The 25,464-nt window shown below is 51.1% G+C and overlaps 10 protein-coding genes across 10 annotated transcripts; 3 read left to right on the plus strand and 7 right to left on the minus strand.

Annotated features, from left to right (window-relative positions):
• Positions 1-195: 195 nt before the first annotated feature.
• On the minus strand, positions 196-5,376 carry SKI2 (SKI complex RNA helicase subunit SKI2; the record flags this gene model as incomplete). Its single annotated transcript, XM_076635521.1, has 23 exons — positions 196-414; positions 475-621; positions 685-837; positions 895-1,027; positions 1,092-1,138; positions 1,198-1,413; positions 1,477-1,610; positions 1,674-1,806; positions 1,872-2,057; positions 2,127-2,315; positions 2,376-2,460; positions 2,521-2,609; positions 2,668-2,733; positions 2,791-2,888; positions 2,948-3,381; positions 3,445-3,573; positions 3,634-3,809; positions 3,873-4,187; positions 4,254-4,394; positions 4,460-4,525; positions 4,588-4,757; positions 4,823-5,157; positions 5,216-5,376. The coding sequence occupies 23 exons, from the start codon at positions 5,374-5,376 to the stop codon at positions 196-198; spliced, it is 3,822 nt and encodes a 1,273-aa protein (XP_076484487.1).
• Positions 5,377-6,803: 1,427 nt separating this feature from the next.
• On the plus strand, positions 6,804-8,509 carry JCM6883_000096 (uncharacterized protein; the record flags this gene model as incomplete). The annotated part of the gene is made up of 8 exons (XM_076635522.1): positions 6,804-6,899; positions 6,975-7,159; positions 7,235-7,323; positions 7,392-7,423; positions 7,498-7,502; positions 7,649-7,950; positions 8,021-8,372; positions 8,434-8,509. 8 exons carry the CDS (start codon positions 6,804-6,806, stop codon positions 8,507-8,509), a joined length of 1,137 nt encoding a protein of 378 aa, XP_076484488.1.
• A 105-nt stretch (positions 8,510-8,614) lies between these two features.
• On the minus strand, positions 8,615-10,029 carry JCM6883_000097 (integrase zinc binding domain-containing protein; the record flags this gene model as incomplete). The annotated part of the gene is made up of 4 exons (XM_076635523.1): positions 8,615-9,372; positions 9,476-9,565; positions 9,638-9,817; positions 9,888-10,029. 4 exons carry the CDS (start codon positions 10,027-10,029, stop codon positions 8,615-8,617), a joined length of 1,170 nt encoding a protein of 389 aa, XP_076484489.1.
• A 1,443-nt stretch (positions 10,030-11,472) lies between these two features.
• On the minus strand, positions 11,473-13,458 carry JCM6883_000098 (uncharacterized protein; the record flags this gene model as incomplete). The annotated part of the gene is made up of 6 exons (XM_076635524.1): positions 11,473-11,510; positions 11,599-11,708; positions 11,795-12,075; positions 12,154-12,777; positions 12,855-13,004; positions 13,066-13,458. 6 exons carry the CDS (start codon positions 13,456-13,458, stop codon positions 11,473-11,475), a joined length of 1,596 nt encoding a protein of 531 aa, XP_076484490.1.
• Positions 13,459-14,556: 1,098 nt separating this feature from the next.
• JCM6883_000099 (uncharacterized protein) lies at positions 14,557-15,153 on the minus strand (the record flags this gene model as incomplete). The annotated part of the gene is made up of 3 exons (XM_076635525.1): positions 14,557-14,640; positions 14,715-14,825; positions 14,890-15,153. The coding sequence occupies 3 exons, from the start codon at positions 15,151-15,153 to the stop codon at positions 14,557-14,559; spliced, it is 459 nt and encodes a 152-aa protein (XP_076484491.1).
• A 70-nt stretch (positions 15,154-15,223) lies between these two features.
• JCM6883_000100 (glycoside hydrolase family 18 protein) lies at positions 15,224-17,179 on the minus strand (the record flags this gene model as incomplete). The annotated part of the gene is made up of 4 exons (XM_076635526.1): positions 15,224-15,597; positions 15,668-15,897; positions 15,978-16,215; positions 16,282-17,179. The coding sequence occupies 4 exons, from the start codon at positions 17,177-17,179 to the stop codon at positions 15,224-15,226; spliced, it is 1,740 nt and encodes a 579-aa protein (XP_076484492.1).
• Positions 17,180-17,877: 698 nt separating this feature from the next.
• On the plus strand, positions 17,878-18,967 carry JCM6883_000101 (uncharacterized protein; the record flags this gene model as incomplete). Its single annotated transcript, XM_076635527.1, has 2 exons — positions 17,878-18,095; positions 18,154-18,967. 2 exons carry the CDS (start codon positions 17,878-17,880, stop codon positions 18,965-18,967), a joined length of 1,032 nt encoding a protein of 343 aa, XP_076484493.1.
• A 446-nt stretch (positions 18,968-19,413) lies between these two features.
• Positions 19,414-20,852, minus strand: JCM6883_000102 (RNA-binding protein; the record flags this gene model as incomplete). The annotated part of the gene is made up of 3 exons (XM_076635528.1): positions 19,414-19,981; positions 20,056-20,427; positions 20,731-20,852. The coding sequence occupies 3 exons, from the start codon at positions 20,850-20,852 to the stop codon at positions 19,414-19,416; spliced, it is 1,062 nt and encodes a 353-aa protein (XP_076484494.1).
• Positions 20,853-21,678: 826 nt separating this feature from the next.
• Positions 21,679-23,582, plus strand: JCM6883_000103 (uncharacterized protein; the record flags this gene model as incomplete). The annotated part of the gene is made up of 6 exons (XM_076635529.1): positions 21,679-21,768; positions 21,852-21,954; positions 22,028-22,201; positions 22,284-22,432; positions 22,494-23,206; positions 23,270-23,582. 6 exons carry the CDS (start codon positions 21,679-21,681, stop codon positions 23,580-23,582), a joined length of 1,542 nt encoding a protein of 513 aa, XP_076484495.1.
• Positions 23,583-24,824: 1,242 nt separating this feature from the next.
• On the minus strand, positions 24,825-25,464 carry JCM6883_000104 (uncharacterized protein; the record flags this gene model as incomplete). The annotated part of the gene is made up of 1 exon (XM_076635530.1): positions 24,825-25,464. A coding segment is annotated over one exon (640 nt), but the record flags the coding sequence as incomplete, so codon positions are not given.

Below are 25,464 nucleotides of genomic sequence, written 5' to 3' on the forward strand. Positions count from 1 at the left end.
CCCTAACCCTAACCCTAACCCTAACCCTAACCCTAACCCTAACCCTAACCCTAACCCTAACCCTAACCCTAACCCTAACCCTAAGCTTCTCGCAGTGGTCCAGCTCTCGAGCAAACGATTTCACTCTCAAGCGACTCGCACGGGACGAAGTAATTGGACCATTCGAAAAGAACAAGGTCTTTAGTTTCAACAAAATCAAGAACTCGTCGTCGCTCCCGAAAAGTACAACGAAGCGGCGAAGACGATGTCCCTCCTGATCTTGAGTTGGCACTGTTCCATCTTCGTAAACAATTCCGAGTTTCCGACGATTCGAGCGGCATCTCGCACTTCGCGACAAGTTTCGTCGAGTCGAGTAATCGCTCGTACGATCGTTCCTTCTTGTACGTCGGTGAGAGAGGTGATTTGACTGAAGGTCTGCTCGCGAACAAGGCGATTAGCCTGCGAAGCAACGAGGAGAGAGACCGAAAAACGTACCATTCCCTTTGCCCATTCGTAAACGACTTCTGTCAACCCAAACTTCAACTCTGCACTTCCATTGAATCCTTCCTCAGAGAAGTTCGCTCGATGTTTCGTTTGAACCGCGAGGACTCGTTCCGCAACTTCGAGAATCGTCGCTTTACCCTGCGAGCGAATAGAAAGTCAGAACGCGCTCGACGACCCAAGAGAGAGAGAGAGAATGCACACCTCTTCAAGCTTAGGAGTAAGCAGAGGCTCGACATCGGTCTTCTCTTGAAAGATGAAGCAAGAAAGGAGAGCGACGACCTCCTCCGGTTCGTAAGAAGCGAAAGTGTTGTCGAGAATGAGTTCCGTTAGAATGAGCTCGTTTGCCGAGTTGATCTACACAACAGCTCGTCAGTCCCGATCGAATGAACAGTATGAGGAGATAAGACTCACCTCGCAAGCGACTCGACCTTTGAGCAAAACGGTCGAATTTTCGTCGATAAACTTGAGCTCTTTCAAAACGTCTATCCGTTGTTCGTAATCCGGTAGTAACTCGAGATTCTGTTCACTCAGAGCCATCCGAAGTCTGTGAATCGAGAAGAATCTCAGCAAGATGAATAGGGCGAAACACAGACACGAAACGAACTCACCCGGCAATCTTATCCTCGAGTGTCCGTTCAATATGCAAGATTTGATACTGATACGATGCAACAACGTCAGTGAACGCTCAAGCTCAGGAAGAGACAGCAAACTCACAAATTCTTCAAACTCGTTCTCGTCAATCGCGACAAACTCCAATTCTTTCCTTAGTTGATCTCGTTTCTCCAGCGATTCTCGGAACTCCAACCCTCTCACTTTACTCCAATCGGCTTCTTGTAGTGCTTGTGAAGGCGAGTGGATCGAGAGATAGTCGGCGAGAGCGGCTTCCATCAGCGAACGACGGTGACGATCTGCAATTCCGCCTGCGTCGACCTAGTCATTCGAGCGCAGGAGCGTCAGTGAAGAGCTCAGAAAGAAAGGAACGATGAGACTTACCTTGATCGAAAGAGAAGAAACGAGCGAAATGCTCGGCAGAGGAACGATCGCGAGTTCGTAAGTGAGATCTTCCCCTCCCTCGACACGAGTCAATCGAGGTGGCCATCTCGGAGGTACAGCATCGGCGGAGCGATCTATCGAGCGAGCGAAATCAGAGTCCAATCGAGCCGAAAAGGCTTGAGAATAGCTCGACTCACCGTTCTTTCCAGCTCGAATCTCGGGAGGCACGAAGGCCAGGACGAAGAATTGAGGTGTACGATCGATCTCGCCGGAAGGAAGTGTCGCGAGAGGAGCGGATTTGAGCAAAACGGCGGCGTTATCTCGGAAATGCTGCAAACCGAAAGAGAGAAGTCAGTCACTCATCCCAGTTCAAGGCGAAGAGTAGAGACACTCACACCATCCGAGAGAACGACGACTCGACCTGCAGCAAAGATCTTCGCAGCTGAAGGATGAGACAAAACACCTTCGAGAGCCGAAGTGTTCAAGTCGACGATCCGCTGCGAAAGGTCGTAGAATCGTTTCAGATCTTCCGTCTTCTCTCCGGGCGGCAGTCGTTTCAAATTCTGTAGCTCGACCTCTCCCTATACGCGTGATCGATTGATTGTCAGACGAGATCGAGAGCGGAAACAAAAGCGAAAGAAGCTACTCACCTCTGCGACCTTTTTCTGATGCTCCGGTAACAGCCGTTGCGAAGCGTTCTCCGAGAACGATCGTTTGATCATCTCCTCGACTCGTAACGCTTCGACTCGCAGCAAGTTGAGGATCATCGAGTAGGTGAGTCGGAATTGAGATTGAAGTTTCGTCGGTTGACCTCGGAGCATGTGATTCAGCGTTTCAACCTGATCGAGAGAGACCGAGTCAGTACGATAAGCGAGATAAGAAAGGAGTGCAAAACGCACGTCAGGAACGTCGCTATCGGCGTTGATAATAACGACTCCGGTCGGATCGAGACCTCGACGACCAGCTCGACCAGACATTTGAGTACTAGGAGCGATCGTGCATCAGCTCGAGCGACTATGAGAGAAGCTTTGAGACGAAACTCACTATTCTCCAGGCAAGAGATCTCGGAAATTTCGTCCGTCATGTTTTCGAATTCCCGAGAAAACGACACTTCGAGCAGGCATGTTGACTCCCTGCAGGTTCCCTCGTCTTCAGTATCTCTGTCAGAACGTGAAAATAGAGGACACTCACCATCGCAAAAGTTTCCGTCGCAAACAAAACCTTGACGAGACCTCGAGCGAATAAAAGTTCGACGATCTAAACGAAGCGAAATCGTCAATACTCGCTCCGACGCGAACGACAATCTCGACTCACCTCTTTCACGATCGGCAACAGTCCTCCGTGATGCACTCCGACTCCTCTCGAAAGTAGATTTCGCATATTCTTGATCTGAGGTAAATCCTTGTCGGAACCTACTCGCGAGATGAATCATCTCAGTCCGAGACGTAGACGATAGAGAGAGCTAGCTCACCTTTCAACCTCGTCAAACTCCTCTCGATCGCAATATGAACTTCGCTCTTCTCCGCTGCCGTGCACAAATCGGTATTCGGCATGCTCGCGGCGTACTCCTCGCACCGTTTCTTCGAAAACACGAACGCGACTACGGGCAGCAATTCCTTCTTCTTGAGTAATCCGACGAGATGAATCCATAAATTCGCGTCTTTCGTTTGATTGTTTCTCGACATTCCTCCTCCCGTCGCACCTCCTCTCCGAGCGATCGTCGCGGCTTGTTTCGATGCGTTCTGTCGTGCCATCGCTCCTCCACCTCGATTCGATCCTCCCGATCCTCCTCGTCCGGCAGGTTGACCTCGATTCGAAGCTCCTCCTCGCGTTGGAGGACCGAGTCCTGCCGCTTCTCGTTCTTTGTCTTGTTTCCGTCGAATCGATTGTTGAGCGTCCGAGATACTACTCGATCAACACATCAGCAACGACTGAATTCGAGCGAGAGAGAGAGAAGAGGATACGAACCCATTTCCGAGGAAATTTCCTTTCGCATCGACGATTTTGTGGAGTTCTTTGCCGGAGTAGAGGAAGTGTTCGAGAGGAACGGGTCGTTTCGGAGTCGAGATGACGTAGATATCTTTCCGTTTTGTGCGACTGAGACCGGAAAAGGCTGTCAGTGAAAATCTCGAATAAAGGAGAGAAAAGCGAACTCACCCAACCCAATCTGCAAACTCTTTCGTATTCGGGACCGTCGCGGAAAGGAGAACGATTCCAACGTGTTCCGGCAACATGATGATAACTTCTTCCCATACGACTCCTCGTTCAAGATCGTTCACGTAATGAACTTCATCGAAAATGACCCATTCGACATCTCGAATCAGATCCGCTCCCTTTCAACAACCACGAGTCAGCTCTCCTCACTCCAACAGCGAAAGTTACGAGTCGAGACGTACCTTGTAAAGCATAGATCGGAGAATCTCCGTAGTCATGATCAAACAACTCGCCTCCGGATTGATCTGAACATCTCCCGTCAAAATTCCCACCTCTTTCGGTTCAAACGTCTTCTGGAAATCCCTGAACTTCTGATTCGACAACGCTTTGATGGGAGAGGTGTAGATCGCTCGAGTGAGATGTTTCTGAGCGAGCGCGATCGCATATTCCGCGACGACGGTTTTTCCAGCTGAGGTGTGAGCGGCGACGAAGACGGAATCTCCAACTTCCATGTGATAGATCGCTTCTTTCTGGAACGTATCGAGCTCGAAAGGGTACTGGAAGACGAAGAGAAGTACTAGCGTGAGTATTTCGGTTTTCGCTGAGAATCTCAATCGACTCACCTCTCGAGCCATGTCCGGTACCAATTCTCGAAAGTTGACGATTTCCCGATTCACGTCGACGACATGAGCCCAATCCTTCTTCGCGACGACGGGTCGACGACGAGAAACAGCGGTGGTCGAAGTCGGAGCTTTGGCGAGTTTCTGTTCGTTTCAAAGGATGAAATCAATAACACTCACGAGAATTTGTGAGTAAGACTGATCCTCACCCGTGTCGGTAGGAGTTCCTCGATCGAATTATCGAGTTGCGGAGCTTCTCGTCCAGATTTTCCATTCTGTGAATCCGTCGAGAACTCGTCAGTCGCGGAAACCGAGGAAAAAGCTGCGAAAGATTCACCTTTGAGCTGATCCTCCCTTCTCTCTGAAGGTCAAACATCGGTCGATAGATCGGTTGAATCTCGACTTCTTCGACTTCTTCCTCGAGTAGAGCTCCGTCTTGAGGTGAAGCGTTTTGAGGACCGAAGTCGAGACCTCTCGTAAAGCCAGGAGGGATCGTTCGAATACCACCTACGATCACGAGCGGGGATCAGCCGAGTCGAAACGAGAGAAGCGTAATCAGAGGTCGAACTCACCTCTTCCTTTCTCGAAAGCTTTCTCTAGACCCTGAGTCGCCTGATCGAGCGCTCCTCCCTCATCCAGCTCATCATCGAGTATAGCATCTCCCAATCCACCCGGTCTGAAGGGGAAATAACTACTCTTCCCTCTAACGAAGCTCCCTTCGTAATTCGCCGGTTTCCTCTCCAAACTCGTCGAATTCAACGCTGTTCTCGTCCCTCCCGTCGTCGAAACTTCCTTGTACCCCGTAATATTCCCTGACAAACCAGACGATGTGAATTCTAGCTGTGTAGTAGGTTGAGTCGGCTCGATATGAAGTAATGATCGAAGGTCCGATTCTCGGTTCCAGTTCCTGTGTAAGAGCTTGCGAATCAGCTCGAGTAGTCTCAGTGTAGCTCAGCAGTGCTCACATGGCCCATTCTGCAGGATCTAGCTCCTTCCTACCATCCCTCGAGGGTAATAACCAATTGTCATCTAATTCAGCTCGAATCTCCTCCTTCGTAGGTAGTTTGCCGATGTTGAGGTCTTGTAGGAGCTTGAACCTCTCCTCTGAGGAGAGTAGGGTCGGCATGCAGTCGAGAGGAGGTGAATGGAACAGATCGAAAGTGCGATGTCATTGTTTCGTCTCTTCCCCTTCACTCGCTTTCTGTCGATCTTCGAATAAGCTCAGCATGACCGGCAGGACTACAAGAACTATCGCCGAGTCGGAACGGGCGCACCTCCGTAATCCAGCGAACTTCCTCCTCCATCTCGATCTTCGTTTCGATCTCGCTCTGTCTCTCGCCTTCAAGACCGGTTTGCTCTTTCTGCCTGTAGCTGACGGGATCTGGACAACTTCTACCTGACGCGGGGACCGCAGCTGCGCTCGAATGTTTACATCTCTCGTTCGCTCGGGTCGGTGTGCCTCTCTTCGATTCCCTCCCTTCCTTCATTCGACCACGAATCGCTCGACCGGCCAGCGCGAGATTCGCTGGCTTATGCCTCCGTCTGTACGCTCTGAACCGCTCCGTTCCATCGACCTCGTTTTGTTGCTCGTTTGCGCTTTTCGTCTCCGATCAATCTCGTTTCGCAAAAATTGTCGAATTGTTCTACTTGAGTGCTAATCCAGCTCTTCACCGAGCTCTGCTTAGTCACACACTCAGCTATTCGGACGCTTCGGGACTTGCTGTTGAATCGAGGCGAAGCTTTTGACGTTGGGTTTGCTCGAGCTTATCTCCCCCTTTCGCTCAAGATTCTCGCCAGTTCTTACGCATCGATCCATTCTTTCCAGATGGTCACAGTCTAAACTCACTCGAGGTGCCTACTGATTGGACTGCTCTGCTTGTCCTCAACAAAGCCTCTGCCAACGTTTTGTCCACGGACACTCGTCGACGAAAATTACATGACTCTGCGCTGCGATTTCGAGTCACTCACCCACCGGAGAGCTCCTTGAGATCTCCCCTAGTGAGACGAATCAAGCGAAATGTGTAAGAGGGAAGTCTTTCACCTTCGCGAGGAACGCAGCATCCGACGGTTCGCTTTGAGCGCACTCAGGCTCGCTTGTAGACGCCGAAGAATACGGAGTGCGTTCATCGCCGCTCGTAGTTCCAGCTCTTCATCTCTCGCTGCCGCCTCGCTTCGAGCATTGTCCGCCGCGTTTCGGCTCAAAGCGAGGAGTGTGAAGCTCAAATTTGGTCACGTGCGATAACCCTCTTTCCGTTCTAGACCTCGAAGGATACGCCTTCCGCCTCGAGTCTGAGCTGAGCACGTTTCTAACGCAGCTCGTCGCGGCTGTTTTCGATTTCGAAGCAAATGCGTCTGAGACAGTGAGACGAAAGTTTCTCGAAGCCTGAGGAACATTCTACACACAGTCTCTTGCTTTCGACCTTCGTACAGCCTAGCCTACATTCAATCTAGTACGCCGATCCGCTTGACGCCTTGCCTCTCAATTCCCGGCTCACACCGTTTCATCATCCAGATTCATTCATCTCCCCGGCTCCTCTCCTCTATCGTAACAAGATGGCGAACCCACGAGTCTTCTTCGATATCACCATCAACGGTAACAATGCCGGACGAATCATCATGGAGCTCTTCAGCGACGTAACTCCCAAAACGGTTCGTTCACCTTCCATCTCCCCCTCCCTCCCCATCTCCTCCCGTCCCACTGACTTCGAGCGACGTTATGAGTAGGCAGAGAACTTCCGAGCGCTCTGTACCGGTGAGAAAGGGATCGGACGATCGGGAGTTCCGCTCCATTACAAAGGTTCGAAATTTCATCGCATCATCAAGAGTTTCATGTGTCAAGGAGGAGATTTCACTCGAGGGAACGGAACCGGAGGTGAATCGATCTATGGAGAGAAGTTCGAGGATGAAAAGTAAGTTGGGGAAGACCTCGAGTTTTGACGTTTCGATTCGAATCACTCTCAGCTAACGGTATCCCCCTCTTTCAGCTTTGAGTTGAAACACGAGAAGCCTTTCCTTCTATCGATGGCGAACGCGGGACCCAACACGAACGGTTCTCAATTCTTCATCACAACTGGTACGAAAACGTTTCCCCCTCTTCCCTCTCGTGTCTGCAGAACTGATTCGACGTTCTCCTCTATCTAGTTCCTACACCTCATCTCGATGGAAAGCACACTGTGAGTCGAAGAAGTTGTACATCAATTCCCATGTGTTCGTTCAACAACTGATGTACAACTTTTTTGACTTGCAGGTTTTGTAAGAATACGCTTCCTTCTCGAACTCGCATCCGTCATCCTTACGTTCGCCGACGATGAGATTGCCGTCTCGCTCTTCTCTTCTTCGACTGCACCCTCCTCTACGAAATGAGAGCTGACTCTCTGTCTCGTTCCCTCGGTATCTAGCGGTAAAGTCACTCACGGTCGCTCGATCGTTCGACTCATGGAAGACTGCCCGATCAAAGGCGAAGCTCCCGCCGAAGACATCGTCATCGCTGATTGTGGTCAACTCGCCGAAGGAGAAACCGGAATCGTCGTCGATGAACTCGCAGACGGTCACGAAGAGTACCCTTCCGACGACGAGGCCGACGTCGATAACGCCGAGACGGTATACAAGATTGCTGACGAGATCAAGACGAAGGGAACGGATCTGTTCAAGAAGGGAAACTTTGAACAAGCGCAGAAGAAATACGTCAAAGCTCTTCGCTGTAAGCTCCTTCTCCCGCTCGCACTCTTGCCCTCACTCGAGTCCCTGCTTACCAATCTGGATCTGTGTAGACCTCGATCGACACCGTTTCCTCGATCCTCCAAACCCCGAACTCTCCTCTCAATACGTTACCCTTCGCCTCTCTCTCCTCCTCAACTCCTCCCTCTGCGCTCTCAAATCCTCTTCTCCTCTCAAATCCTCCGACGCTCGTCTCGCAATCCAACAGTCAACTCGAGCCCTATCCCTCGACGGTGAACCGACCGAACAAGACCCGGCGAAGAAGAAATTGATGGAATCGGAAAAGGCGAAAGCGTATTACCGACGAGCGATGGGACATCTCGCTGTCAAAGACGAGTCGGAGGCAATCGAGGACCTAGAAGCGGCTCAAGCGCTGCAACCTGAAGATGGAGCGATCAGGAAAGAGTGAGTCGCATGTTCGTTTCAAGTCGAGCTCGAATACTGATAACTCGTTCGATTTCGATAGACTTCTCTCGGCGAAGAAGCGCGTAGAAGACCGCAAGAACAAAGCTCGATCAGCCTACGCTAAAATGTTCAACTAGATCTCTCTCTCTGGTTTCAGCTCGTCGTTTCATTCGTAGATCTCTCTTTTCTTGCAAAAACTATACTTCGTCATCTTCCTCTGTCGCGATCGAGTTGAGAGCTAGCTACTGATCGGCGCTTTGAAGTTCTCGAACGTGTTGTTGAGGGTCTGCAAACTCGAAAATCGAGAGAGAGTTGTCGTTGACTCTGGGAGAAGGAAGTTTCGAATTCGAGTAATTGATAATCTCGGTAAGTGACTCGTCCATTCGATCGCTCGCTCCATCATAGGTGGTGGATCCGACGAGCAGAGGAAGACCAGAGTAGACGATTTGAGGAACGAGTTGACCGCTTTCGTCCTGATCGAAAAGAAAGGTTTGTTCGGACGTCTCGAAGTCGATAGGAGCCTGTGAATGCTGCGGAGGAGGAAGAGGTGGTGGTACAGGAAGAGAAAGATAGTCGACGTTACCGTCTTGAATCGCTTGAAAGAAGAGGAAATAATTCGCATAATCGAGCAATTCGGTTCCGAACTTCAACAAGGAAGAAGACGACGACGACGATGATCCCAAGTCTTGGTTATCCTCGAGACCTTGCTGTAGGTAGATGTTCGACTCTTCGGAATTGCTTCGAATCGACGCCTGCAGCGAATCTGCGTAATTTCCTCCTCCTCCTCCTCCTAGTGCAATCGAATCGAGGTGAGATTGCGGTTGTGCATTGTAGTCTCGTCCCTCTCCATCGACGTATTTAATAGGAGACGTACGACGACTGACTCTGCCGTTTCGACGACGAACTCGGCGAGAAGATTTCAAAGAATTCGGTTCTTGTTCTTCTCGACGACGTTTTCGAATACAAATCGGACACAATTTGACGAATCTCGCTACGAGTTCTACGTTCCGAACGAACGAAACGAAAACGAAGGGGGATCAGGTTTCGATCTCTCATCAGAGAAGAAGAGGGAAAGGGGAATGATCGCGAAAAAAGGAACGAACCTTTTGGTAACCAAGAATAGTAGCGACGAACTTGTTTGTGAGTCCTATCACGTCCAGCGTGATTTATATCTCCATGGCATCGAACCAGAACTGAGGGGAACAGAATGAGAGGTCAGTCGGAGGAGGAAAGTATTGCCGCAAACGAAGCTGGGAAAAACTAACTGTCGTAAATCTGATCCTTGATAGTTACCGATCGGTTTTCGTGCACGATGAATGTCGCGTGAGGAGTAGTCACGACTCGGAACATTCGTTTCGCCCAGAACCGGAATTGAGCAGTGTATTGTGCGGTCGAAAGAGGTTCGAGGAGAACTGAGAGAATCATTCCGTACATCTCCCTACTCACTGACGTCGCTCCAAAGATACGGTCAGTCACGTCCATAGAGCTCGCACGGTGACGAAGAGGTAAACTCACTGAGGGCCTTTGCTCTCTTCTTTGGGTTCAATCGTCGCAAATAATCTTCGACCTCGTCTTCGAACTCGGTTGTCGAAGGGAATCCATCTTGACCATAACACGGGATTGTTACCCCGACGTGATGTTGTTGCTGGATCGACATCGAAGGTGGGTAGAGGAGTAAAGAAGAGCTGAGAGAGCGCGCGAAAGAAAGGTGAGACGATCGGATGACGAAGCGAGGGAAACGGTCGGGCGGGACTCACGGACGATGAGGGAGAGAGCAGAGTCCAGCGTAGCCGAATGAAGGAAGGTCTAGCTGCTCAACACGCGTTGAACGACTCGAGCAAGTCGAAGAGAAGAAGATGAAAGTTGAGTGACGAGATCAAGTGGAACGAAGCGACGGAACGAGGGACAAGGAGCAGGTAGTGTAGGTTGAGCTGGGGTACAAGGGTGTGACGAATAACCGGTGGAACGAAGCGGGGTTTTGGGAGAGGTCGAGTGTCGAGAAAGGAGGAGAGAGAACTTGGAACTCGGAACTTCTTTGAACCTGAACTTTCTGAACTCGAAGCGCTTCCTTCTCCCTCCCCTCAGACTCTCTTTGTTCGTGACCTGTCAAGCTCGATTCCATGACGAGGAAATCCTAGCATGAACAGTCTTATTCCCTCCGGAACTCATCGACTCTCGTGTTCCGCCTCTCCCTGCTCGTTCTCCTTCAGCATTCCTCCGCGATAACCTCCGCCGGTGTCCCTCCCCTCGACCTAGCTCGTTCCGTTGCCAGACTGTCCTCTCCAGAGCGGAGGATACCTCATCTCGGTTCGAATCGTGCTCGACCGTCAACCCCTCCCGGATTGTCTGTCGTACGGACTCGGTGTACGTAAAGCTGAAGACGGTGGAGGGGGTAATGATCGAGCGTCAGAGGCGAAAGAGACGAGCTGCAGTTGAGGAAATGAAGCAATCGATTCGATGTTTAAAGTCGCCGAGGAAGAAGCCTGAGGATCGGGCTGGCCATGAAGACCAGTCTAGGTAATGCTGCGTGTTGTATGAAGACGTATGCGTCGTTTCGTAGGCGGGTTGGAGCGAGCGGAATGAGAAAGAACTTGTCGATTTCGCGAATCGAGTTTTGTCCTTTTTTCTCTCAGATGCTAGATGCAAGCCGTTTCTCCGTCGCTAGGACGTCGTGGTGCCGTCGAAACCAAGCCTTAGTACGTCAATCGAGAATGAGCGCGAGGAAAATCGAAAGTCACATCTCGTCGTCGTCGTTGTCAAAATCGCTGTCGCAAGACTCTCGCATCCGAACTCGCTGCGATCGAGCATTCGTAAGCGAGAACGTCGACGGCTAGGCTAGAGATTCTCCACTCGATAAAAAAGACGGGAAGATATGTGTGGTATTGACCCGAAGATTGGGTTTTTTGGTTGGGTTGCAGTCAAGAGTAGAGTAGAGACGCGAAAGAAGATAGAATGTTACAACCAACGCCGATAGATTCAAATCCAGAAGTGAAAAGGCGTTTGCGCGGGCGAGAGAGGGAGGGAGGAAGGTAGTCGAAACAGACAAGATGAAGAAAGAGAGTCTAATAATACGAGAAGAGACGACGACGAGACGAGAGGCTTAGTCGAAGGAGATCTTCTTGCCTTCGAACTTGGCAGCTATAGGTTACGAGAGAGAGAGAGCGAGAGAGAGAGAGTGTGTCAGTAAGCAATGCGATGCAGCGAGAGAGAGAAAAGAAAGACTAACCTCCGCCAGTGCGAGGGTTCGATCGAGCTCCCCATCCAGCGTCTCCTCCACCACGTCCTCCGCCGCGACCACCACGTCCTCCTCCTCGTCCTCCTCCTCCACGGTCACCACTGAAAGAAAGAGAAAAGAGAGAGCTCGGAGTCAGTCAAGAAAAAAAAAGAAAAGACTCGAATCGAATCGAAAAAGAAAAACTCACCCGAATCCACCTCGTCCTCCACCACGTCCTCCACCCCTTCCTCCTCCACCTCGTCCTCCTCCGAATCCTCCGCCTCGACCTCCACGGTCTCCTCCACCTTGACGGTCAGCTCGGGGTTGCGAGTAGTCGAGACGGATCGTTCGGCCTTCAATGTCGATACCAGCTCCGGAAGCGGTAGGTCCTCCCTTCTCGACAGCGGCGATCGCACCGTCGAGCGAAGAGAATTCGACGTAACCGAATCCCTTGGGTCGACCGGATTCAGCGTCGGTAGGGAGACGAACCTGCGAACGAAATCGAAAGAGAGTCAGTTCTCGCTCTCTCTCAACGTAGACGATCGATGAGAGAACAAAGAGACGTACAGAGGAGACATCACCAAAGTCGGCGAAAGCAGACCAAACGGCATCTTCGGAAGCGGAGAAAGGCAAGTTTCCAACGAAAAGGGTAGTCGTAGGAGGTCCCGAAAGTTGATCGTTGAAAACCTTCTTGGGTCGTTCAGCTTGACCTTCACGGTTAGGTCTCGGGGCGGGAAGGTCGACCTTGATCGCACGACCGTCAACCTCCTTTCCAGCGAGTTCGAGAGCTTTTTGCGCCGCTTCGGTCGTCTTGAACTCGACGTATCCGAATCCACGCGATCGTCCCGAATCACGGTCGGTAACGACACGAGCCGAAACGACTTCTCCACATTCGGTGAATTCAGATTGAAGCCAGTCGTTGTCGACGTTCCACGAAAGTTGTCCAACGAAAACCGTAGTCGATTCAGAAGCGTCGTCTCCGTTCGCGTTCGTGATGGGAGCAGCAGCAGAGTCGGTCTTGGCCTTCTTGGCGGGAGCGGCGGATTCTTCAGCGGCACGCTTCTTCGTCTCCTTAGCAGGGGTTTCCTTCATCTTTTCGTCCTCGTCGTCGGAAGAGTCGGAGGAATCAGAGTCGGAGTCGGACGAGTCGGAAGAATCCTTCTTGGCGGCAACGGGAGCGGCAGCAGCAGGCTAACGTGAAGAGGAACAACCCCGTATCAGTTTTCAATTTTCGAAAAAGGAAAAGATTCGCGAGAAGTCCTCCTCACCTTCTTCTCATCCTCGTCATCAGAAGAGTCGGAAGAGTCCGAGTCGGAGGAAGCGGCAGCCTCCTTGACAGCCTTGGCGACTTCAGCGACCTTTTCCTTTCCGTTCGCGACAACGGTCGAAGCGACTTCCTTGACCTTCTCGGTGACGGGCTGGGAATGCTAACCGCTTCAGTATGGAGAAGTACCATCTGATAGAGAGTAATCAACTCACCTTGTCGTCGTCAGAATCTGAATCGCTCGAATCAGAGTCGGAATCGGAATCGTCCTTCTTCGCGACGGCAACGGGGGCAGCTCCGTTCTTCTTGGTCTTCTTCTCGTCCTCACTCGAATCGGAATCAGAGTCGTCGGAAGAATCGCTCGAACTCTCAGCAGCTTTCGCTTTAGCTGCTTCCTCCTCAGCCTTTTTCCTCGCAGCTTCGGCTTCCTCCTCTTGCTTCTTCTTCAATGCTTCAGCTTCCTTCTTGGCCTTCTTCTCTGCCTTTTTGTCGACCTTGGCAGGGGTAGCAGGGGTAGCTTCGGGTTTCGAAGTAACGGCGGCGGTTTTACTCGACTTGGTCTTCTTCGACTCTTTGGTAGGTTTCGTGCTGCTCGATGATTTTCCCATAGTCTTCAAGGTCGAGTGAACGAGTGGCACAGAGAGGGAAGTGGAGAAGTGGGAGAGGCGAGTTGATTTGAAGAAAAGATTCAAAGAGAGACGAAGGAGACGCGGGCAAGTCAGCGGGGAGGGTCAGACGAGTGAGCAAGGCATAGAGAACTCACTGATAGAGGTGTTTGAGTGGTAGAGTGAGAGGTGGGAGAGGGCAGAATCAAGTTGGTGTATTTTCTCTTCTCCTTCAAAAAAATTCGCTCGGAGAAAAAAGTCACACGTTCTCCCGCTTCCCCTCAACGAGCTCCGAGCTCTCTCGAGTTCGAAACTTGCCTCTTTCATCGCTTACTCTTCTCCTTTCCCTTTCTCTTTCGGATTTCTCACGCACACGAACCGGAAGCTGTTCCTTCCCGTCGCTTCCTCGGGTCCTTCAGAAGACTTCGCTCGCAAGCTCGCTCGACTCGGAGTCTGACTTTGTCCGTTGCTTCATCTTGCTTTTCGCTGCTCTCAAGTCTCTCTCCGATCGTCATTCTTCGGGTCCTTTTCTGTCGCTTCAGAATTAAACGCTGCGTGTGAACTCGCCTGAAGACCCTCTCATGACGAAACGAAAACTAATGGCGATCAACGGAGAGGTAGATTTCTTCTATCAAACAAGTATCAAAGACAAGCAGAGACTACTCAAAGAGAGAGCGAGGTAAAGAGGAAGAGAAAGCCGGCGAGCAAAAGGCTCAGCGCAAAGGCTTTTCCTCCTCCCAAACCCGTTCCTCCACAAGCTACTGCTCCTTCTTCCAAGATAGAGAGAGAAAAGGAACCACTAAGCTCGATCCGAACTGATGCCCACCATATACCACCAGGGTCGTCGTCGTCGTGAGAGAGGGGGAGGGGGGAGAGGGGATGCGAGATGAATAAGTTAAGAAGTGGAAACAAGATCAGTAGAAACAGGATAAAGAGTACGAAAAGGGGAGAGACCAGCTATGAACAACCTAGAGAAAGAAAGTAGGACCCATCAAGGGGAGAGAAAGAAGAGAAGAAAGTGTCTTTTTCGAAATCGTTCGTTTTGCTTCGCACCGGTAGAAGTCGAATCGTTCCGTTTTTCGTTCATTCGCTAGGATCGACCTAGTAGCCCAAGGGAACCAGTCCCATCGCAGAACGCCAACTTTGAGTGAGTTGGAAATCGGGAGTATCGCCAGACATGTCCCACTGAAACGCGAAAAGACGAGTCAGTTCCTTGAACGTTGCGAGAGAGGAGAAAGGGAGAGAGAGAGTAGACGTACCATCGCGAGACCACCGATCGATTTCTTGTATGCCATATCTCCCTTGAGTCCGAGAGATTCGGGATCGTCGTAAGTAACGACGACTTTTCGGTTTTGATTATAGAGGAAAGGCTAATCGATCCAACGGGAATGATCAGCTTTCGCTCAACAACTAAGGAGAGTGAGGAGAACGTACAGTAGAAGAACAATCGTCCCATTTCCTTGTATAACCGTTCGCACCAACGAAATTGACTCCTTTCTTGACCAAAACACCATAATTGATCAAATCCTGGAAATCGATTTGATTCCCGCTCATCCCACTCAAATCTCCGTTCCCGACTTTGACTCCTCCTCCTCCTGCGAAGACTCCGGCTCCTCCGGGGGTCGAAACTTTGAGCGATCCGAGAGGGTTCCAGTTGATTTCGGTAATGTTTTGATCCGTGATTCCTTCACAAGGCATTCCCGAGTGATTGTTCGGGCAAACGATGACATCGTCGCGTTTCGAGAGGAGCGAGTCGGAAGCGTCGTTGTCAGAGGAACGAACGTTGATCTTCTTTCGTTTCGAGAGGTTCGAGATCCCTCTTCATTTGACGTCTTCGTTCCGCCTTCGCTTTCCCAGCAATGTACCATTTATGTCCTTCCGACATGACGGCTTCCGATCGCTTCAATTTCGCGAGGTGTCGATTCGAAAGTCCGGTCGAAGGGATTTCGTCCCGTTTGTGAATCAACGAAGTCGCCGACGAAGAAGAGATGTACCCGTACGCGGGAACTCCCATGAGGATCTTCGAGGCGGGCATACCGGCGTCGGTCCACGATTTCACGGCGGAAACCATGTTGGCGTTGGGTTGCATCGAGTTGGGGCAGGCGTCGGAGAGAGGAGCATTAGGTCCAGGAGTCGAGGAAGCTACGACATCAAACGAGAGAATCAGTCTCCGTCGAGAAAGAGCAAGAAAAAGGGAAGAAAAGAGACTCACCTCCCCAAACGTCGTAATTCATGACGAGAATGTTATCGAGAACCTTTGCGAATTCCGAAACGTCGGCGATCGGAGAACCGTTCGCACCGATATAAGTTTGTTGAGTCGTGCAAGTCGAGAGACGTTTGTCGGGAAGAGCGGTTCGAAGTTCTTGAAGGAAGAGGAGCATGTTTGCGGTATCGGCGGAATCGATAATGTTTCCGGGGTTTCCTTGAGTTCCGGGGTATTCCCTGTAGTTCGTAGAGTACGAATCAGTCGACTGCAGAAAGCGAAGGAAGAAATCCGGGAGAAAAAGTTGAAGAAAACTCACCAATCGATATCAACTCCATCAACGTTGTATTTATCGACGAACGCCTTGATGTTCTTGACGAACGTCTTTCTCGTGTTCGCCGTCGCGACAGAAGTCGAGAAATACTTCGAATCGGTCCATCCTCCAATCGCGATCAAAACTTTCGAACCGTTTCCGTGAGCGTATTTAACGACTTTGTTCAAGAGACTACCATCCGATTCGAGTACGACGTTGTGGTTCTCGTCCGGAACGGCGAAAGCTATCGATCGAGGGGAGAGTCAGTCACCGCTACTCGAGAGAAGCGAAAGAGAAGAGAAAAACTCACAGTAGTTGATCAAATCAAACATCTTGTAGTTGATGTTCTCCGGTTTCAAGTTGTCTCCTTCCCAATCAGGGTAGTATCCTCCCGCGATTTGTTTCCCAGATCGAGGGAACATGACCGTAGTCGAGGTTGAACTCGCCGAGCTCGAAGTTGAACTCGCCGAGCTCGAAGTTGAAGTCGACGTTTTCGACGAGGCAGAAGACGATACGACGGTTGAGGAAGGTTGAAGGGTCGATCCAGTCGCGACAGAGGACCAGGTCGATGAAGATGAGGAGGGGGAATCAGAACCGGCGGTGAATTTGGGAGATTTCGGATTCGGGATTCGTTGAGGCGACGAGGAGGAGGAAGAGGACGATTTGACTTCTCCTACAGTGATGGTCGAGATTGTTGACCTCTTTTCATTTCCAAGGAACCGCTTGAGGAGGTTCGAAACGACATCGAAAGAGCGTCGAACGGGAGTCGATTCGGAAGACGAGGGAGTGACGGAGATTGAAGCGGCGACGATTGATTGTTTATCTTTCGGGTTCGAGGAGATGAGAGATCGTCGTTCCTTAGCGGAGGAGGGAGGGGAGATAAGAGCTGAACGCTTCGTTTTAGGGTTTGCGACGACGGATCGTTCCTCCTTGATCGCTCGCTTCGCTTTCGGGTTCTTGACGGTCGTCGCTGTGGGTAATACGACTACGGGAGCACGTTTCTCTAGTTGTCGACGTTGACGAAGACGTTCGATCGATCGATTCGGTCCGACGTGGGAAGAGGCCGGTCGAAACAAAGGTTCGAAAGTTGCGGCTGATCTTGTTGTAGGGAGGGCAGTGGTAGTCGATACGAGAGCCAGAAGAGCGACGAGGAGTGCCAAGGGAAGGATCGGCGATTGAGAAGAGGATGAGGAGGAAGGGAAATGCATCTTGTTGAAGTTGACGTCGAGTCGAATGGGTAGGGTGGGGAGCAGCAGTACTAGCTGTGCTTGATTGAATGAATGAACGAAAGGAATCGATAAGGGCGACTGGCGCTTTTGTTGGAAGATAACGAATGGAAAGAGTGTTGAAGTTGAAGTTGAAGCAACCGGTGCAAGGGAGAGAAAGTGAATGGAGAGAAGAAGAAGGGAGGACCAGCCTCAAGTGAAGTAAGAATAAAGCGAGCGAGCGACGACGAGTTGGAGGTGAGATGGCAAGGAAAGAGAGAGAAGAAGTGGGCGTGTCAACTCGCCCTCTCCCTCAAAAGTTGAAAAGGTTTCGCGCAGTTACCCCAAATTTGTTGAGTCAACAATCTACAACGCCTAGACTTTCCTAATTCACTCTCAAATTCCTTGACGTTTTCCAAACCCGCCATCTCTCTTCTCTCTTCTTCTTCTTCTCTTCCATCGAGCCATCTCACTTCATCTCGACTTTTGTTCTTTCACGATCAGCCAATTCAACTCGTATGGTGAATCTGCTGGTTAATGGCTTGTTCTCTCTTTCTCGCTTGTGAATCTCTAGCTTCGATTTAGCTTCGTTTCTCTCTCTCTTCTCTTCATCTCACTCTTGACCGGCTCGCACACTCCTCACGCTTCTTCTTTCCGCCACTCTATACTACAACAACCTCAACTCGACACGTTCTATCGCCATGCAGCTACCTACGTCGATCCTTCTCCTAATCTTTTCTTCGGCAGCTTCTCTCGTTCAAGCTTTGCCCACTCCGAATCGACAAATCGATCAACGAGACATCAACATCTCGCACAAGTCACTCGTCAATGGTACTTCGACGACTCACTCGATCGATGCTTCCCTTCTTCCTGCTGAACTCGCCGAAGCGATCGCTGGTTCCGATATCAACATCAACCTGTAAGTCGTTTCTCTGCGCTCCACCTCCACGACTTTAAGCTGACACTTTACCATACAGTACAACGGATCGTCGCAAACGTTCTCCTATCCCTTCATCATCCGGAGTAAACAACTCGACGATCAACCTCACCGTCATTTCTTCCCGTTCGATCTCTTCTTCCTCCGACGTTTCTCAATCGAAACGATCTAAAACCACGCCTCAACACCACAACATCCACATCGACGCTTCCTCGAACGGTCAAGGCGGAGTAGGAGGAATTCACAACTCGACCGTAAACATCAACCTCAACTCTTCCTCTTCGAAGCGAAAGGAACGACGAAAAGTCGCACTCGGAGATCATTCCGTCATCGTCGACCTTTCATCCTCGTCCTCGACCCCTGAAGGTGAAGCGACTGGAATCGAAGATTCAACCGTTCACGTCAATATCCTCCCTCCTCGAGCTCTCGAAAAGACCACTGGACATCACTCTATCGTCATCGACTCGTCTTCTACTTCTTCCGACGACGCATCTTCAACAAAGACGGGAGATCATTCCGCCGTCGTCGATACTTCGTCTTCTTCCTCTTCGAACAACGGAACCGGAATCAAAGGCTCAACGATCAACTTGACCGTCATCGCTCCTTCCGACTCGAAGAAGAAAGAGGAGGAGGCAAAGAACGATACCGTCGAATCTCCGATTCCCTCGATGGCTCGACTCTCGAAACGATCCTCCCCTTCTTCTTCTTCTTCCGACGCTTTCGCCGATTGGTCCGCGAAAGTTCAACGTACTTCGCTCGAATATCAATCTGAAACTCAAGCGCTGGCGGCTGCTGCTGAAGCCGACGCTGGACTATCGATCACTCGTCGAGATCACTCTTCCCACAAGATTTAAACGCCCTTCTCTCCGTTCCCTTCTCTTTACGATCACGACTTTACGACACGACCTTCCTCCAATCAGTACTCTTCCCCGTATACCCTTCCTCTCACAGCTTGACGCTTTCTCTCTTTCTATCGTTTATCTCTTTTACTTTTACTTTTTGTTCCCGCGCTAGTCTTCGCGAAGAGACCTTGTAGCCTGTGGCTCGGTCTAGTCTCGTAAGGGTTGAACCCTCTCTCTCTCTCTTTGTTTTCCCTGGTGTTAGCTCCCTAGTGGATCTCGGAAATCTATCTTTTCGAATTGAGCCGAGCTCCGTCTTCCCTTCTCCTCTGTTTTCTCTTTCGCCCGTTCTTGCAGTGAGAGAAGTGAGGATGAGTGAATAATTGTTACAGAGAGAGATGTACAACGAAAGAATGCGAGCTATTGCGAAGATCGAAACAACAGAAACTTTTTTTCCTTTTCTACCAGTCATCCCTTCTTCCACCTCGGCTTGCACCCCGATCTCCTCCTCCTCCTCGTCCTCCTCCGAATCCCCTTCGTTCCCTGTTCTGACCCCTCGGTTTGAACCCACCACTCGAATTCCTGTTGTGTCGACCTCCATCCTCTCTCGGAGATTTCACCTCGGCATAATCTACCCTAATCGCTCTTCCTTCAACCTCGATCCCTTCCTCCGTCGCTGTCTGATACGCCTCTTGCGCCTCTTCAACCGTCCCAAACTCTACGTACGCGATTCCTCTACTCCTCCCCGTCTCGCGATCCATCGGTTGATGAACTCTTTGAATCTCTCCGAATCGAGAGAACGCATCTTCGAGAGTTTCGGGGTTCGCGGACCACGAAACGTTCCCGACCCAGAGAGTCGAGGAAGGGGGGTTACGTGGTCCGGAACTGTCCCGACGAGGGGAGGTCGAACGGGGTTTGGAAGGTCCCGAAGTAGATGGGACAAATTCGACGTCGCGACCATCGATGTTGATTCGGAGTCCAGCGAGTTGGGAGACGAGTTCGGGGGAAGTTAATTCAACGAATGCGAACCTGTCAATCCGGAAGTTCACGCAAAAATCAGTACAGCCTGTGAAACTGTTGTTCTGTGTGCGCTTGGGACTGACCCTTTAGATTTCCCTAAATGATTCCTCGCGATCCTAACGCTCGAGACACCCTCCTCGAGATCAAGAGCCTTGAGTACCTCATCCTCTAACCACTGGTTATCGACGTTCCAACTCAATCCTCCTACGAACACAGTTCGTTTCGAGATGTCTTCTTCTCCAGCAGCAGCAGTCGGAGTTTCGATTCCTTTGGGAGCTTCGGCGGGAACGGGACTGGCGGCAGCGGCGGGTTCTTGGGCGGAATCGACGGGAGAGGAAGAGGTCGAGGGCTCAGTGACGGGAGAGGAAGAGGCGGGGAAGGAGGTCGATTCAGCTTCGGGAGTGGGCTTGGTCTCTTCGAAGACGAGGCGAGTAGAGTTGAATAGGCGGGATTGGCTAAGAACGAGAGTTGCGAAACGAGAAGTCAGCGAAAATGTAGCTCAACGGGAACTAGCAGTCTTGTTTCGCCGCTTTGATCAGATATCGCTGCAAGAGATGCTCGGGATTGCCCTCCTGCATTCTTCTGGCCTTCCGACGTTCAAGAAAGTTGAACATCGGCGCAAATTCCGCCTCTTTCCCGTCCAGCCTCTTCACCTCTCCGTGCGCAGCCATCCAGGCTCCATAGCTTCCTTGACCCTCCTCGAGACTTTCTATCCATTCGAGACACGTCCTAGTATAGCGAGAGAGATGGGGACGAACAATTGAACTTTGTCGACCGATTTTCCAAGGTTCAAGACCCTCGAAGCGTGTACTCTTGATTGAAGTCCGGTCGAGGCGTAACGAGCCGCTAGTCGTGCAGTAGGGATCAATCTGGCGTGCATATCGAAAGTCGTTGGTGAGGCGGAAGTCTCTATGATTTTTTCTCCCTTCGCTTCTCCGCTTCATTTCACTCCATGCTGCATCGCCTCGCTACGATAGACCATCCTCTCTCTCTCTCTCTGGCAAGGCTAAGTCTACGAGTCAACCGCTGGGTTACATTGCATCGGTCCGTTTCCAAGTCCCATTTATTTCCTTCGCTATTCCCCTTTCTACCAACTTCCTCCTCCGCATCGGGCTGTACGCCGTCCCGCGTGGTCGACGAGTGGACTCTCCGGGGTTCACTCAGCGCGATGTCCTTGTTGATCTGTTGGTTGATCGAGACGGTAAGGCAGGAAGATCACAGACGGTGTCGAATGGATTCGGTGAGCTGGAACCGGTAGAAGGCTTCTTACTGTATGAGGGGGAATGGAAATCGATAGAAGCGCGACGTAGTTTCGTGGAACAAGGAGGTTCGGCCTCGTAGTCCTGCGCTCTCGGACGATAGACCACAATTCCGAAAATCACTACTCGACGCTCTTTGACTCTTCCTCTCGCTGCTTACCGAATTCCGACTCGCTGTGACTACAAGACTCGTCCGACCCGTCGATACGTAGATCTACACGTGGATCTCTCTCTCTCTCTCTGACTCTTTTCGGTTCGCGGGTCAATTCTTCCGGTTTTTCGTTCGACGACATTCTATCCCGCTCTTGACTCTGAACCTTTCAAAGCTACATCCCGCGTGACATATCTCGTCGCTCTTTCCTTCCCTCTCTCCCGCTCTCTCGTGCAACTCCGAAGTCCTTCCCCCTCTTCCTCGCTTTCGTCGTCGACTTTCGCAAGATCGCAAGAATGCTCAACGCTCTTTTCTCATCACCCAAAGTCGCAGTCTCTCTCGAAGAAGACCAGCTCTTCGTCCATCCGATTGACTCTGACTACCCCGTACGTCGTTTTCCCTTCGTCATCATCGTTTCGCAACTTCGCAAGATACGCTAACTCTTTCTCTCTCGTCGTTGTCGTCGCAGACTCCCGATCCTGTATTGAAAGGAACCGTCTTACTCAACCTACCCTCTAAGCGTGCCATCACTCGCTTCAAAGTCGTCCTCGAAGGACTCTGCGACATTGCTCGTAAGAAACCCTCTCTTCCCTCCTCGCCTCGCAAAACCAAGCTCATCCTCGTTCTTCTTCGTCGACGTCAAAGCAGGCACTGGACACAACGCCTACGAATCCTCGACGACGCTGCACAAAGAACTCGTTACCGAATTCAACGGGGAAGAATTCGCTCCGGGAGCTCATCATTTCAATTTCGCATTCATCATTCCCTCCTCGACTGCTGTCCATCAACGATCGACCCATGGCCGAGTTAGACACTGGGGTGAGTCCGGAACTGGAGAAGCTTTGAGGCAGTAGCCGTCGAAAGGAACTGACTGAGCTTCCTTCGTTTTCTACTCACACAGTGAAAGCGACGGTCGAGTTCGATGGGATGTTGTATCCTTCGGCTTCTTCAGCCCCGACCGCGCTGTGGATCACGGCGAACCCTTCCCCGCCTGGTGAACTGCCGCTACCGACCGATGTCACCTATCAACACTTTTCTGAAGAACTCGGCGTGAGTTCTTCCAACTTCCGATCTCCGTGTCGCACACTGACGCTCTGTGTCCAACTCGTAGCCGGTAGGCATTCACGTCTCTTCGCCTCATTTCACCGTTTCCGCCCTCTGTAACCTAAAAATCTCGCTACTCGGCGCTCCTACTGCCGTCACTCTCACCTCGATCAAAGGATTCGTTACACAAACGTTCAACCTCACTCTCGAAGACGGCAAGATTGCAAAACCGAAACCTTCGCGATTCGAACTCGTCAAAGTCGATCGAGGAGCGAATCCTTGTCCGAAAATACCTCCTCAAACAGCTTTGACTCTACCTCCCTCAGCGTTCCTTCGTGACTCCCGATACTCCTCACTCAATACTCCACCACTGACTCCGGTACTACCTTCCCCAACTTCGACATTTTCGAGCGGTTTCTCCCCTCCTTCTTCATCTTCCTCATCGAGTTCTCCACTGCCTTCCGCGTCTCCTTCGGCTCCCACTATTTCCTCAGTCTATGACAAAACCCCTCGTCCAAACAAACAACAATTCTTCGAAGCTGGTGATCGACTCGTCGCAAATCCTTCTCCTCTCGTTACTCTCTCCCCTCAAACCGAGTACCACTACTCTCGAATCTGTCGAGTACCAGACGATGATCATGTCAGGCCTTCGACGCTGGATGGATCGGAAGGGAGGATCAGGGTTAGTCATGCGTTAAGCGTAGAGATTCGATATAAAGTCGAAAAAAGTGAAGAAGAGAAAATCCTAACGATCTCGAAACCCATCACGATCGCAAGCTGGTTAGTCTTCTTCCTTTCCCTCCTCTTCTCCTTCCGTCTCTGACGATCCTCACTTCGTTCTAGTTGTTGTCTCCTGGACAATCTCTATCTCCCCGCCTATTCTCAACGCGCCCCAAAAACCGTCCTTCGTTCCTCAATCCTCTCCTGCATGTGTACCGTCTCCCTCAAAGAAGCTTTCGACCGGGACGGGGAAGCACTCGAACGAGCGGGTGAGATCGAACCCGTGAGAGAAGGAGGTTTCCCGAGATTCTTAGGAGTGAGCGGGGAGGAAGTCGATAGGGAAGGGAAGAGTCCCGCGTGGAATCCGGAGGGAAACGAGGTGGGGTTGTTGACTCCGAATGAGGAGAGGGCGTTCAGGCTAGAGGAGAGTGCGTAAAGCGTTCAAAGCGCAGAAAATACATAGAGTTCGGTTTCAGTTAAAACTGTTTTGTGTGTTCGGTTTGTTCTCAGTGGCTGTACCGTCGTCATACCCTTATCTTGTCTTGCTAATAGGAGTGTCCATTCGTCTATCGTAACCTCGACCGATTGACTGAGTTTGGACGGCAAATTACAAAGACAGGATAAATCCTCTACCCTGCAAACTCATCGTTCACCTGGCATCCTCGACCTCGTCGATAGATCTTCCCCAACCCCGCTCGCGCCTGACGAGTAAGGCGGAGGTAATTCACTCCTCACACTTGTCACTGTTTCCTGTCTCTGAACCGATGCCCTTCTGTCTCCTCCCCCTTCTTCTGCAAGTCCAGCCTCTGCCGATGGCCCTATGGTCAAATCGATCGAGCCTTGAGCCGAATGATGTCCCTCCTGAAGTTCCCTCGAATAACTCGGTGTCGGCGGAAAATCATTCGAATCGATCATCCTCGTCGTCGTTGAGCTCGAATGAGGAGCGGGTAAAAGTGGTTCCCTCGATTGTGAAAACTGCTGAACGATTCTTCTTTGCGTCGGGGACCCTTGTGATAGCCAGGGAATTAGTTCAGCTGATTCGACTCCGTAAACGGGATCGACTAAACGGGTGCCACGAGCTTCGTCCCACCTCCTTCTACCATCAGCGGAACGTCACGCGAGCGAGGAGAGATATACGGGACTTACCAGCTTTCTGCTTGAGCTTGCGTCGGAGTATGAGGACGAAAATGATAAAAATGAACGTGACAAGAACCGCAACGCAACCAAGGTAGATTCCGAGCTTGCTCTCCTCCTTCTCGCGTTGATTTTCTCCATGAATCGTCTGACTTGAAGAGTGCTCTCCGTCGGTCGCGAGCAGGCGTGGGAGGAGAGGCTGTGCGGGAGGAACGAATCAAACGACCGGAAAGTCAGCCTCGAGTGGTTTGCGCAGTGTTTGAGATAGAATCGAGGGACTTACCGACATGCCACTGTCGAGAGCGATACAGCGTAGAGAACAAGAGAGGAGCCCATGTCATGAACCATGTGGAGTTCCGTGATTGCGCAGGGATCGCTCGAGACGGAACGAGCGGACTTCGAAAAACGATCCGAGCGTCGGTTCTAGCTCGAATATTCGCCCGAACCTGCTTCTTCCTCTCGTAGGCTCCTGCTCATCTTCGTCGTGCGAGTCGTCAACCAATCACGGTATCGACGAAAGTCAAACTGCGAATGCGTTTCAGACTTAACGATCTACCAATTTCTTGATCGCCTTCACTGCTCCCTCAATCGATTCCCTCAACTCCACCATCCTCTCCTTCCCTCTCACATTCTCCAGCTCTTTCAGCACTCCCTTCTGCCTCAATTTTCCCCTTACTCTCTCCCTCTCTTCCCCCTCTTCGATCGATCCAATCACTTCCCCAATCCCTCTCCAAACCTCATACCCTCTATGTCTAACTCCGGCTTCATCATCCTTCAACAATCCCTTCAACAAGTCCAAGTACTTCTCATTCATCGCGAGAGCCTTCGAAATCTCCAACGAATAAACGAGTGAAGTAAGGGCTCCGGAGGCTGCTACTCTCGTCGGCGTATCTTCTGCTGACGAAAGAGCGAGCAGGATGTGTAGACGCGAGGACGAAGAGGTGGTCGGTTCGAAATAGGATATCCCAGCCTCGGATCCAACGAGGTTACAAACCAATTCTGTCGTCGCTCTCCTGACCATCACGTTCTGACTCAGTAATAGCTCCTCCAACGCGTCGAGGAGGGACGTAGCGGGTCGATCTCGAAGCGAAAGTCGAGCGATTTTGTCGGTTAATTCCGGGTCGAGGGAAGCAATATTCGTCAAAGCCATCAACGACTCGAAGATCGCTAGTAGAGGAGTCTGA

Source organism: Sporobolomyces salmoneus (assembly GCF_050403485.1).
Source record: "Sporobolomyces salmoneus JCM6883 DNA, S_salmoneus_JCM6883_v1_ctg110, whole genome shotgun sequence".
NCBI lineage: Eukaryota > Fungi > Basidiomycota > Microbotryomycetes > Sporidiobolales > Sporidiobolaceae > Sporobolomyces > Sporobolomyces salmoneus.